Source organism: Cyprinus carpio, chromosome A6, assembly GCF_018340385.1.
Source record: "Cyprinus carpio isolate SPL01 chromosome A6, ASM1834038v1, whole genome shotgun sequence".
NCBI classification, from domain to species: Eukaryota; Metazoa; Chordata; class Actinopteri; order Cypriniformes; family Cyprinidae; genus Cyprinus; species Cyprinus carpio.
In genome coordinates this window covers 25,017,245-25,032,457 of record NC_056577.1, presented here as the reverse complement: position 1 = coordinate 25,032,457, position 15,213 = coordinate 25,017,245, and the positions used below count along the sequence as shown (strand labels likewise).

At 33.4% G+C, this 15,213-nt stretch overlaps 1 protein-coding gene across 1 annotated transcript; it reads right to left on the bottom strand.

The window, feature by feature from the left end:
* Positions 1-69: 69 nt before the first annotated feature.
* On the bottom strand, positions 70-13,307 carry LOC109091013 (peptidyl-prolyl cis-trans isomerase FKBP5-like). The gene is given in 11 exon segments (XM_042758669.1): positions 70-1,199; positions 3,931-4,170; positions 4,252-4,437; positions 4,924-5,007; positions 5,391-5,481; positions 6,753-6,930; positions 7,047-7,161; positions 7,478-7,620; positions 8,955-9,099; positions 9,639-9,771; positions 13,086-13,307. Coding segments are annotated over 11 exon segments (1,467 nt in total). The 5' UTR covers positions 13,142-13,307; the 3' UTR covers positions 70-1,103.
* Positions 13,308-15,213: the final 1,906 nt, after the last annotated feature.

The window sequence follows — 15,213 nt, the reverse complement described above, 5'->3', positions numbered from 1 at the left end:
TGCCACTTCTACAACAATTTCAGAGTTTGTAAACATCTAAAGTCAGGCATTGACTGCAAACAACTACAGTTTTCTTTGAATATTTATTGACAGGCCTGCTGTAATGCATCAAACTGTAAACGGAAAAACGTTAACAAACCGTTTATTATTTTTAACATTTTTAAAATTGTCTGAAATATGGCGAACATACTGAAAGGCATGCAAACCACACTAGTTAGTATTTGATCAAATAAACAAGTGGGTTTTAAGAAAAAATTCTTTGAAATATTCCTATCTTGTCAAAAGATTTGTCTAAAAAGCATTTGAGCTTTTAACTGAAATGCAGCTCAAAAATATAGCTATTGAATTTCAGTCAAGTATATCTACTGGGTTTCAGGTTGAAACGTACCTGCAGATACAGTCCCAAATCGAGGACGTTCCCAGGATGCAGTAAAGAAGCATGCACAAGTCTCTCAAAAGTATCAAAAGTGTGTTTGTGAATGTGGGCTTGCCGCGATTTCTCAAAGAATACAGCTGGCAGAGTCGCAAAATAGGTTTTCCCCAATGGGAGGATTGCACTTTTAGGTCCAGCTACCCACTGTGGTCACTTGAATCTAAATATCACACACACTTATACAAATATAATACAAAAAGCATCAAGCCCCCAGTCCACATCCCACCACTGCAAACTTAAACTAATCTGATTATGCACAAAGTCAATGCAATTACACTGAATACTGTACAGTACATGTGTAAGGTGCTAGTTTATATTCAAGTCTGTAATGCTTTTGCATTAATGCAGCGGATGAATGCCTTTCTGATAGTCAAGGCATGCACCATACAGGTTTACTGGTGATCATAGATGTGCGCTTTGGTTTCTGTTGTTGTTGTTTGTTTTTGTCATTGTAGGAATGTCATTAAAGTCTGAAGCTCCTCAGTGTCCATAAACCTCTATGCAAATCCTTACCAGCATTTGCATTCAGTCTGAGAAATAATGAGGTCTGAGGTCAAGGTGTATAGAGGGCTCATCCACACCTCTACCCATGGCCTCTCTCATGAGGATGGACCAGCCATCTCCACAGCCTGACATCCTTGCTTTGGGTGTCCTGAATACATCTCGAGTTTTAGGAGCCATCCTGACTGAGACGAGGTCTCTTTTGTCCCTGCTTATTCTGATCTGAAATTCCACTGTCTTCTTTTTTCCTTTTTAATCGTCCCACCTACAAACAGAAACAACATATAACTAATAGTATTTTCAAAGTCCCTAAAACAATAAATATATCAATTATTTAAATGATAGTTTGCCCAAAAACGAAAATATTAAAATAATCAAACATAGATTTAACCTTTAATCTGTTTTTTTTTTTCTTCCATCAAGAACCTTTTTTTTTTTTTTTTTTTAAGAAGAAGAACATACAGTTCTGGAATACAGAACTTCTGGAATCACAAAATAAACTGTAGTTCATTTAATGTATTCAGCATTGTTCTTATCTATGTATATATTATATACATATGTTACATTTGCATTAAACCCATATGGAAATGTAATATATGTACATATATTAATTTTCCATTTTTGAAATATAGTCATATGAATCAAAAACACAGTAAATAAAACATTAGAAACTGTAACGATTTCATATACAGTACAGACCAAAAGTTTGGAAACATTACTATTTTTAATGTTTTTGAAAGAAGTTTCTTCTGCTCATCAAGCCTGCATTTATTTGATCAAAACTACAGAAATTTTTTTTTAATATTGTGATATATTATTACAATTTAAAATAATTGCTTTTAAATGTATTATACTTTAAATTATCATTTATTTCTGTGATGCAAAGCTGAATTTTTAGGATCATTATCACATGATCCTTTAGAAATCATTCTAATATGATGATTCATTATCAAAGTTGGAAACAGTTCTGCTGCTTATTATTTTTTCAGAACATGTTATACTTTTTTAGGATACTTTGATGAATAAAAAGTAAAAAAAAAAAAAAAGAAGCTAGTGTTTTAAAATATAAATATTTTGTAATAACAATATACACTACTGGTCAGTAATTTGGGGTCAGTTAATTTTTTTTCATTCTTTTTTTAAAATAAAATCAATACTTTTATTCAGCAAGGCTGTGTTAAATTGATAAAAAGTGATAGTAAAGAAAATATATTATTAGAATAAATATAATATTAGAATTTTTTTTTTTTTTTTTTTTAATAAATGCAGTTCTTTTTAACCTTTTATTCATCAAATATATTAGACAGCAGAAACTGTTTCCAACACTCATAATAAATCAGAATATTAGAATGATTTCTAAATGATCATGTGATAGACTGGATGTTACATGTGACACTGAAGGCTGGAGTAATGATGCTGAAAATTCAGCTTTGCATCACAGGAATAAATTATTTTTTTTAAGTATATTCAAATAGAAAACTATTATTTTAAGTTGTAATAAATATTTCACAATATTACTGTTTTTTCTGTATTTTTGATCAAATAAATGCAGGCTTGATGAGCAGAAGAAACTTCTTTCAAAAACATTAAAAATAGTAATGTTTCCAAACTTTTGGTCTGTACTGTATATCTAGCCCAAACAAATATGAATGTGTAATACATACATGGACATATCTGACATGTACATGTATATCCATCCTAAAACCTGTCAATGCATGTTGATATTACATAAGTCAATTTAAAAGTTAAACGTGTATTTAAAAAAATTACAAAAACAACTTTTTTTGTTGCATATATAACTAAAATAGTTATTGTTGACTAATATATATTGTTATATATTATCAATTGTGTGTGTGTGTGTGTGTGTGTGTGTGTGTGGTGGCTATATAAAAACTCATATGCATTTTAACATATTAACATGTACACATTCAACTTTTAAACTGAAGATTTTAAATATGTTATAATCTTGTATATAATTATATATAACCTTATAGGTAACATATATGTTAATATATTCATATTTTAAATTTGCATATTGGAAGACCTAAAGCAAAAGGGGAATTCACCCCACCCCCCACAGTAAAATTAGCCATATAAACCAAAAGCACTTTTTGTACCAGGCTGTAAACATATTTTTTCTGCTGTAAAGTTGGGCATTTTAACATGGGGAGTCTATGGGACTGACTCCCTTTTGGTGCCAGCCTCTAGCGGCCAGTCGATGATGATTGCAGTTTTAGTCACTTCCATGTTGGTTTCACGACAGAGACCGGAAGGTTGCCGCTTGGTGCTTTGTTCTTTCTTGGGGGTGCTGAAGACCCTGCTAGCCCCTCCCTATCGCCGCCCATGTTTGATTTTATTTGTTAACCTGACTAATACCAAAGTCATGGCAAGTCATGTCACTCGGCGGCCATCTTTGAAATGCCTCTCGGGCATGCAAGTGCAGCTCCTATCTCTTTGAATGGGGAAACATCAAATTCTCCTAAACTGTTCGCCAAGCTTAAGATTAAATTTCATATTTGAAATCACCAATGAAATCATCAGGCTAGACCAGCCAGTGCGCATGCGCAGTTCCGAGCGCACGTCTCTGAATGCTGACTGTTTCTATAGCAACTGGGGCTTCTAACAGCAGCTGCATTGACGCACTGGCTTTACTGATTATCGATTGGCTTTTTAACTCAAGAGGCGGGGTTTCGTTTGATAGGGTGGCCATATTAAGCATTGCATTTTTCCCCATTCAAAACTATACGAGTGACACATCTTGGGTATTCTATAGTTTTTGCTATTACTAGATTATGTCTCAGCCTTGGCTGTGTTCAGGTTTTTTTTTTTTTTTTTTTTTTTTTTTAGATTTGTTGAGTACAACCAAGGGCATTGTTTATTTAATTAAAAAATTAAGCACTTCCTAATGAAACTGAAACTTTCACTTCCTGAAACTGCAAAGAGTGAATTTGTCAAAAATAAGCATTTCTATCTGGCCAGTGTGTTAGTTGGTATACCTTAGCATCGTGTTCAGCAAACCTCTGGAACATGTTTGCATAGATCTTCTTGTCACGCTCATTGTGCTCACGAATCTTGCGCCGACAGACGGCTATCTGGCTGCGGGCAGCGTGGTTGAATGAGTTAACTTGCAAAACTTGCTTGAAGTCCACCAGAGCCATGCTGAACTCGTTACGCAACAGACGTGCTTCACCTCGTCGATATAGAGCTTTCTCATTTTCTGGGTCCAGGTCGATAACCTAGTAATGACAACCAGTAAAACACGGTAAGAAAAAATTTTTGGATACACAGATTATATTTTGTTTGCTATCTGAATATACCTTGTTGCAGTTCTCCACTGTTTGAGAGTATTCACGCAATCGCAGAAAACACAGGGCAAGATTCAGATGGGCCACTAATAGGAGGGCCTGGATGGCTTGTAGCTGCTCTTTTCCGGTACCACACTCCATCTCTAACCAGTTTACAATCTGCTGGTACTGAATTACAGCATAGCTGTACCGTCCAGCCTAAATGCAAAGTATAAAGAAGGCTGTCAATTACCTGACCGCTTCAAAAACAAGACTGTCAAAAGATGATCGTAAGAAGCTTTGGAAATATCCAAAATAATAAAATTAGTAACATTTTAAGATAAATAGTTTATTTGTAATAATGTCTTTTATTGATTTTTCTGAACATTTCTGCGGTATGCACAACTTAATTTTCTGTAAAGTTGCTTTGCAATGATTTGTATCGTAATAAGCGCTATACAAATAAACTTGAATTGAATTGAATTAATAAAATTAAGTCTATATATATATATATATATATATATATATATATATATATATATATATATATATATATATATATATAATATTAAAATTAACTTTATTTTTATATATTCACTATTACAAAAACAAAATGCAGAATGCTTGTCTACAATAAAATAAAAAAACAACTCAGTAGGCAAGCTTAGTAGTGACACTATACCTAAGACAAAAAAGGAAACAAACCTTGAAATACTGCGTCCCTTTTTGTTTGACTAAATCAGCACGTTCCAGTTTCTCTTTTAAGTCCATTTCCCAGAATTCTTTGGCCTAGGAAAACAATATGAGAAATGATTAGGCTTTCCAGATTTTCTGCCGATCCTGTCTATGACCATTAGGTGGCGCACTTTAACTGTATTATAGGATTTTCAACTCCTTTTTAAGGACATATTTGTTTGGGAGGGAAATCTGGCTATTTTAACCCTGTCTATTAAATTCATTATTAATGTAATAAAACAATAAATAAATCATTCAAAGCATATATATATATATATATATATATAGTATATATATATATATATATATATATTATATATATATATATATCTATATCTCACACACACACATACAGTGGGTTCCACAGTTCTAAGATCATACTGAAACAGAAAGCTTTTGGACTAAATACTTTGGGTAGAAAATTGTAATTATCTCACCTTTTCAAAGTTTTTCAGTGTAACTTCATATAGTAGTTCTGCATTTGATCCAATGTCGTATTCTTTTTTACCCTCTTTGCCAAAACCATACCTGAAAGCATAAAATAGAATGAGTAAGATAGAGATCTTACTATATATAATATGAGTATGTCAGATATGAGCAGCATTATGATTGGTTAATGGCTTTGTTATGGGGAGCGCGGGGCACAAAGTAACGCGGGGTTAGTTGTAACACAAGTGGTTTGAATATTTCCACACATGCTAGCATAACAAAATTATAGTATTTAGTATATAGTACAGTATTTATTAGTTACCATATCAGCATTATATATTAAAAAAAGTGCACCAAAATTAAAAAATCTGCTATTATTTTAATCTCCAATCTGTTATTTATCAGTTCAGATCATTTTTTAATGCTTTGATAACTAGCAGAAGACACTAACCAGTTTTAAATTCCAGTTGCGCAGATGGGGCAGTTTGTAACACTGCGTTACAATGTGCAATTCTATGACATTAGCGATGTAATTTACACTATTTACTTTAATGAATGTTAATGAGAAACAATGAGAAACAGGTGAATAAAGACTGACAGTTTAATGTTTAGAAATTATTATTTCAAGACATGTAAAGCATTTTTGCTCATTTATGTGGGTCGTCCCAAACATTGGTTGCAATGTGTTCATTGTCAAACTCTAAAATCAGATTATTTTTAATTCTTAAAAAACGCCATTATTTTATTTGGAAAAAAATAATTATTTTATTTTATTAACAAAATAGTTTAGTTTGTTGTGTATATTTTTTTCATTACATCAGATAATATTTTAAGCTGTCATATGGTCATGTTACAACGTGCCCCTCGGATTTTACAATGTACCCCACCTATGGGGCATGTTGTCACATTTCACTTCCATTTTTAGAGGTTAAATAAAGAAAAAAGTATACACTGTAATTATGAAATAAAGCAACATATTTATACTAGACAAGTGTAAAATTACTGCGGATAAAATAAATTATATTCTGAACCTCATGTGGATGTATACAAACTGAGTAAGTCAAAAAGTGTGCCCCGCTCTCCCCTATTCAGATAATGGGCATGGAAATATTTTATATTAGTTTACATATGGCTGAATCTTGGTTGTCAGCTTAATATTATATTATATTCAGAAAGGGGGGGCATAGAGGAAAAACAATTATGTACATTATGTGGAAAGTAATTTGTTTTTTGAACCTTAAACCGCATAAACACATTTCATTACACCAAATACACAAAATAATGTTCTTTTTTAGTAACGTCATATGACTCCTTTAATCCTTACCAAACAATATATAGTAAATACAGTTTCTATTAAAAGCAAATCTTACTTGGGCTTTAGGTATAATAAACAGCATTCCCCCTTTTGGATTTTCTCCATGGCCCTGTCCACTCCTAAAGGAACACCCACGTCCTCTGATTCACCCACCACAAAGGTGACATCTCGAGAATCAAATATTATTCAACAAAGAGGGGGACCTCCTCCACACCCACCCCCCTTCAAGTGTACTGAGGAACAGAGACCAGACAGCATTAATAGTGTATCCAAAAGGACAGAGATCATGTGAATGCATTATCTATGAGGAACAACCACATTCCGAACATTCTAAATTCTCAAGACGTACCATTTACTGTGGACCCTTCATTAGGATTGTTATAGCCTTCGCCTTTGACCTTTATTCTCCTCACGATCCCACCGTCTTCTAAAAGCTCCTCCCCTCTGAAGCTCAGCAGCTCAATCTGATTGTGGGAAGCAGAACCATTTGTACTTTTAAATAGAACATGTTTATTCCAAAAGAGGTTTTTGTGTTCATGGTCTAGCATTGTATACACCACAGAGAGACAAATATAACAATGTTTCTGACACTTTTATGACTCAGTGGATGATTTTTTTTCTTTCTATTTGTCATATTAAAGTCACATTAAAACAAAATGTCCACAGAAATTGTCCGTGGTTGAAGAAACACTAATGTACTCTCTAAAAAATTCTTTACAAAAGATATTTTCATTTTTCATCCATGAATTTGTAGCTTATATAATTGCTAGATGTTCCTACCTCAAACACAAGTGTGGCATTGGGAGGAACCTTTGGGGGGCTGCCAGCAGAACCGTATGCATATTCAGGCTTACAGAGCATCACACACACCTCTCCTTTCTGCATGGAACACACAACAATGTCCCATGCCTTGATGACCTGACCTGTGTGAATTTATCCAGATAGCACTTCATGAATTCAATGCCTTTGTCATTATAAGAAAAGACCTTATAAGTAAATCAAAATATAAAAATACTTGTTATATTGCTCATGTATATACAAATATATTACTTATTTAATGAATATTCTTATTAATAAAAACATTTATAGTTTACATACTAAACAAAAAAGAATTCATATTAATAATTTCTGTTAATACCCTTTAAGATTAAATACAAATTGTTTCTTTGAGAATGAAACAGCAGATAACAAGGGAAGCACCACATGTCTATACAATTCCAGCAATTACACCCCTTTTTAAAAGCAACTGTCAAACGCAAATGTCATTAAACAGGAATTTCAGCCTTGCTCTTAAGTGAGAAATGAAATTGGCAGGTTGCATAATTATTCCATTTAACAGACACTTTTGATAGAGTAGATCCTAAAAATTATAGACATGTCAGTGTAAAATAAACTATTTAATTTAATCTTCAAAGGAAAAAAAAGTTTTTTATTCTTTTAAAATAATCTTATGAGACAAAACTTTCAAATTATATTTGATTTGCGCTTTTTCAACTTAATCAAAATGAACTAGTAATGTAATTTGTAGTTCATTTAAGGTGCAAAATAAAAGCTTAATTGTGGTGGGACTATATAAATCATTTATTTCAAACATTATTTGTAAAGTTTATTATTTTTATTTTAAAGATTCGTAGCTGAAACTGCACAGAGGATTCTAGTTCCAAGCATGCCTTGCATGGGACTGGATGGGTAATTGTTAAAATGAAGTGTTTTTGAAATTTTGAAAAATGTTTAATGTCCTTTTATGTTGATATTAGAAGAGTTTCTGTTATGTGGGGAAGATTGGAGTTCTGCTTAGCATGTGGATGGTACATGAACAGTATGATGAAGTTGCTTCACTGAAAAAGCGATTACAGTTAACCACAAGAGAGTTCATGTGACTAATGCCTGATTTTATTAGTGTTTACTCAGTTCATTTCAGTTTTCTACTACACAAGTTATTTGAGTAGAGTAGGCAGTTTAATTTAATGTTAAGCAAATCCATCAAAAATCCAATCCATGGAACCACTGTCCACACCTGATTTAAGTTGAGCCAAATAATTACACACTGCATAGTGGGCCATATTATGATTCATGAATGTGAAAAAGATGTATAGATAGCATACCACATAAAATTATCTATCTAGTTATCCATTTGTCATACTGAATTTCTTTCATAAAATAACAACTGGCCCTCTTTTAACATTTCAATAACAACACTTTAAATTTGTAAAATTATTAAATTAAATCTGAAAAATAAATCTATGAAATCAATTACCTTTTCCCACATTGAAAACAAAAGTCTCTTTACGGTCTAGACTGGAGTCAAACTTCTTGCCATTTAGGAGTCTGCCAGTGTAGTGGACATGCACCCTGTCCCCAATCATCGGCTTTTCCCCCTCCACACCATGCTGTTTCACAATCTTTAGAGACACATGGAAGAAAAAATTAAATATCCATCCTTACACAACCTCATTATTATTTTAAATTAACACCAGATCATTCTGAATGTAAAACAAAATCCACTAATTTAAGTTAAGTTTTCACTAACTCTCACAAGTCCACTTCAATAAAGCATGCTCCTTGAATCAACAGCACAAGCGAGTGGATGTAAAATGCATCAGTTATGTATGGAAACGTCTGAAATTTATATGAAAATAGTATCACTTTAGCAGACTCAAATTACAGTGGTAGTCTAAAGTCCCTTTTTTTAAGTGACACTATGTTCTTTGGAACATTCCAAAGACATTGTGAATTTTTTTCAGTTAAACTTATAATATAAAATGTGATTTTTCTTTTTTTAAAGAGAAGTTTATATTCAATTAGAAAAGAGTATAAAATGGGAGAACTTTCACTAGTGATTGCAAACTTTTGGAACCAATGTATCATTCACATCTACAGGAAAAAAAACAGAAATAGTAAACTTACAGCTGTGATATAGAGTAACTAATGATAGGATTACCTTACATACTCCACGGTCACCGTTTGGAGTGACATCAGTGCCTTGGGAGGTAAAGACAGCAGTTGGGCACTGGTTAGTTGAAAAGATGTCCTCTAAAGATGACATCTCGCCACTCATACATACCCGTGTTCCCCTGAAAAACAAACATACAATATTTGTTAATTTGAGCCAAATATAATTTTAGCCGATTATAATAAGGCGCTGCTGTCTTTAGACAAATGCAAATGTTCACAATCAAATTTCACATATGCTTGGATGGCATTTTTTTTAATAGAAAAATACGTTGTATTCCTTCTTTTGTGATGCTGGCTTGTTTTTTCATTCATTTCAAACCTTGAAAGTTATGAAATCTACTTTTGAAAAGGATGCACTCAAATATGCATAAGAAGTAATAATGTGAGGGTACGCATTTGCTCGTATCTTTGTGTGTTTGTGTCATTTTTCAAAAGATTGTCTTAATTGTTTTGTTTTGGGTTTTTTTTATAAAAAAAGTTTCAGTTTTTACCTGTCTGTGTGCGTGTGTGTGTGTGTTTATAAGCAAATGCATGTAGAGTTTGGGGGTATTTTTATTTAAATGTTCACCAAAGCTTGTGAACGTGTGTGGCGGAACACTATGTTCCTTTTATTCAGAGTTCCTGGCATAAATTCAGATTCTAGAGAAGGATGTCTTGAGAGATTTATGTCAGTAAACCTAGTAAAAAGACACAGGAACAAAACAGAACAGAGAAGGGAACATTCAGTCCAGTCCACTTTACTTTAGGCGACGAGATACTACAATGACTCAAGGCTCCCAATAAAAGACCTTCATTTTTATCTACACACACACACACACACACACACACACACTGAAGGTTACAGGAAGCAAATAAATTTCAAGGAAAATTCAATGAATGCATAAGAGCAGATTTAGCAGCAGATATCTAAATAAAGACAACAACAAAAAAGTCTATGTCTATTTTTTTCTGGAACTGCTCTGTGCCAAACTGATCAATGTAAAACTAACATTTTAGCACTGAAAGTATAATATATATTCATTATTACAAACATTAACCTCACTGCATATCAATTTAGGGATTATGTCTTGGAATGGGAATATGGTAAAGTGACAATTAACAGTCCAGACTATTTGACTTGCAGAAGACGCATCTACAAAAATAGTCTGCTACTATCCTGGCTCTAACCTCATTGCTGTGGAAGCGTATCATTCTTTGAGCATGACCTGAAAACCCAAGATGAAGGAGGTGGATGTAAGTCAAAAAGAGTCAAAGGTACAATTGCAATACCAGAAAGCCTTATCACTGTAATGGATGCATAAATAACATACAAATTTCATGTTAAACATCTTACTGTACAAGAAGTAGCCTAAAACTCCTCTGGTTTTGTCTCCATGTCTCCACTATCTACTTTTGAAGAAATATCATAGTATCGTGCTAAAGTGCACATTCAATAAGTTGCAGTTCAGGTTTTGTACATCACGACATACATTCACATCAAATGTTAACTCAGCGGTAGAGTTACACTTACGGGACACTGCACTTATTCTCAATCACAAAAGTACACTATTTGCATGTGCTTTAAAGCCTTGCCGGTGTTAAAATTTTCATTAGCGTGGTGTTTTCACGTGCGCTTTTTCTGAGTGCGTAGGCTACACCTGTTGTACGTGCACTCTAACAGCACCTGATTACTGGACTAAGTTGTAATAATACCCCTTTAATGTTAATAAAACAACAAAACACAAAGAGAAAAATCACTCACTGCTCTTTAATACAGAACTTTAATACAGCTGATTTCATAAGAATCAAGATCGGCTGCTTAGGGCCCCCATGGCCACCAGGCTGGTTTATTTAGCTACTTTTCAGTACACCACATTAAGTATGCCACTTAGTCCTGTAAGACTTTGAATGTTAAAGTGCAAATTAACACCTGACCACTCCTGTGGGTTTGCTACTGTTACAATTAAAAATCATAGAAGGGTAAATCATTGGTATGATGTAAGCAAAACAGCTACAACAAATACAACTGTGAGATTTATAGTGTACTAATAATGAAGCATTACCATCACCGAGGGGCCCCCAAATAAAATTCTGCTTAGGGCCCCATAAAGGCTTGCATATCGCCCTACCCTAATTCATGCTTTTCCAGCCAACTGTCCCTAAATCTTTCTCTCCAGTGATCGACTCATTTAAAGGTGGTGTGACTTTTCTAAGCCATTATTGGAGCTTCGTCTCAGATGTCCGCAATGTGGTGAGATTGCAACAGGCATTCCTGTTACAAAGAAGAGCGTTCAGGGACAGTTGACTCATTCCATTTCTGAACGTACCGTTCGCAGTTAAACACAACATGTACGCACACAGATTCCTATTTAATCACCTTGTCAGACACCCAGTCTCTTTCTGTATTAATGACATTCAAGCTGTCCTAAACATCGAAATTAAATTATCTGTAGACAATGATGGTTTTGCAACTCTTGAAAACATCTCTTACACAGAAATCAAGGTGATTCACATAAATAGTGAAGAGGATGCATCTGACCCTAATATTCAGATAAGGGAAAATAATTTCAATGGTGGATTCTTAAATGATCATATTAGATCCTCCCTGACCTGAATATGTGGTTGCATACTAACTATTAGGTATTTTCTGTAAAAGACACAATGATCCACTTGTGATTTACATTAAAATATGAATTATAATCTAAACAGATTTTATGAAAATATGCTTGAGGAAGCAAGTCTGCTTAACCAAGTTCAGAGCCGCATCTGTATAATGGTTAGTCGGGGACATGAAATGACATAATTTACAAATCTAGGAAAACCTGAATTCTCAGCACGTCTCAAAATAAAAATAAAAAAGCCAAAGGCAAAAAAAAACATTTTCAGTCCATAAACATATTTCTAATTTCTACACCATAAACAACAAAAACATCTGTCCTTAATGGATTAATGAGAAAGAGAGTCTTTGAAATATAAGAAGTGTTAAGTTGACTTTAATATAAAAAGTCAAATTAAATGAAAATAAATTCAAGGAGTTTTCTAGCATCAGAATTAAAAATGGGTGCATCACGTCCTCTCAGTTTCGTACAATCCTCCGTACAGTGTACATCTCAGACGCAACAACAGGCTATGAAACACACAGCAATATGCAAATAACATTACAGCTACAGTTTTCTTTCCAACATTAATATTCATCCTTTCATTTTAATTAAAATATAAGGCCACGTTTTAGACAAGTGGAATAAGCAAAAATTATTGTTAAATTACGTGTGTAATTAGCTATAATTTGAGTGCGCTTTTTTACTTAATTTTAGACATGAAGCATAGCACCATGAGAAAACGTGCTTTCTTCTAGAGTAGGCTAGTAGTGACTATATTTAGAAAGCAGTTTTAAATATAAAAGGTAGGTTATGTGATGATAAAGAATAAAAACAAGCATGAAATAAAGACTTACAATATTTCCCTTTTGTTACTCGTTCCTCTCGTGTCTTTGACCATATATCCGTCCATATGCAACTTCAGTTTGTCTTACCGGCGAATGCCAAGCAGCTTAAAGGGGAATGAGCCCGCCCTCTCAGCGCGCGAGTACTAGATGTTCTACCGGCAGTATGTTACACTTCCTCACACTAATAATCGTCAGCACGATACGCCTCTGCGAGACATCTAGTAGGGGAAAATGAAATGAGACTAAAGAGGGAGGAGTTAACGCGGGGGGAGGGCAGTGTAATGTAAAAAATTAAGGGCAGGCCTTGGAAACCGTCCACAAAGTAACACAATGTTCCAGCTGTACTGTAGCTCGCGCTGATGAGAACACAGTGTCCTAGTAGACACCCTGACCCGTAACCCGTTGTGTGCTGACTGAACAGCTCAAGTTAGGAACAGCGTGTGCAACCACACAGTCAGAGCACAGCGACATGCGGAACACGACTAAATTACGTTTAAAAACGTGGAAGTTTAAAATGATAGAATGCACTGAAAAAAAAATATTGTTGTGGTTAAATTGACAGCTGAAAGAAACTTACGGTAGACGTCTGGATGGTATGACCAATATAATAACGCACAGGTGATGAAACAGAAAGCCACATGATGAATTATGTTCATTACAATGATATCATGCATATATATATATATATATATATATATATATAAATATATATATATATATATATATATATATATATATATATATATATATATATATATATATATATATTATATATATATAAACTTTATTAATAGTTTGTTTTTATTAGTTAGTTTATCAATAGAATATTAACAAATGTGAAGTCTCATGCTGGGACCGAAAGTTATTTTACTGTAATTTTAATAAAACTTTAAATTACTATAAATGTTATTGTTTTGTGAGTCACATGGATTGTTTTGTTGAATAGTTTTTGCTTCCATACATTTTATATAGTATTTTACAGTAACATTGCATTTATTGTCTGTTAAATCTGTTTTTTTTTATTATTATTGTAAGGTAACTTACAGTTAACAGGTTTTACTGTACAGTTTTTATTTCCTTTTTCAGTTAAAACCAAAACAAATTATTCTGTAAAGAAATGTTTTCTGTTTAAGATCAAGCATTGTCTATTCTGTTAGAAATTTAAGGCTGTACAGCATCTTCAATAAATTAGTGTTTTATTATCTTATTTGATTGTTTATATTTAATTTCTACACAGAATAATTCCATGTCATGATGATATCTTGAAATCAAATCCAGCCTTTCAAGCTAGCATGACAAATACTGAATAACATCAGCAATGGCAACATGTTATCTGCTTCAAAGGCCTCTATAGACTGGAACTGTTACAAAATGTTCCTGGCTCATAGAGTAACAAAAGGTGTCAGCAGGAACACAATAGGTGCCATGCATGACTGTCTGAATTTAAAGGGATTGATTTCCCTTTTCAAGCCATATTTTTAAATAATTTCAGATGGATAGTTAAACCAGGAACATGATGTGATTGAAAGATAAGCTCTGTTTAAGAGGTTCAAGTTATTAAAGATTTTGTGCAGATACAATATCAGAGATAGATAAATGTTGTTTAGTTCATTTATTTGATCATTTTGATTGATACAAACATTTTCAAATGTTCAGTTCCCAACATGTAATGAACTGAAATCATAGATCTCTAATGTGGCAATATGCCTGCAGCTTTTCCAGGATTACCTAGACAATGAAGTACTCAAGCAGGGAAGAAAGTAGAACAAAATGCTGCCTCATTTTGGTATCTTAGCAGCAGGAATCTGCACCAGAGCATATCATGTGAAACTGCTCAGTGTGGATGGCACAAGCAAACAAGTCGGGGGCATTCAAAGATAAGGATTCAGACCAAAATGTCACTGCCAGCAAGTGGGGACATTCCGAGTAAACTTGTTTGACCTTTTTCTTGTTTGTGTTGTCTGATCATTTAATCTATCACATAAAAATCACTCTGTTTATTTTTATTCTTAAGCAATATTTAGTTTTATTCTTATGATTCTGACATGAAAATGATATGTAGAAAAATAAAAACACTTGTGGTTATGTTTTTAATTTACAGACATCTGCTGTTAAACAAATTATTACATAGACATAA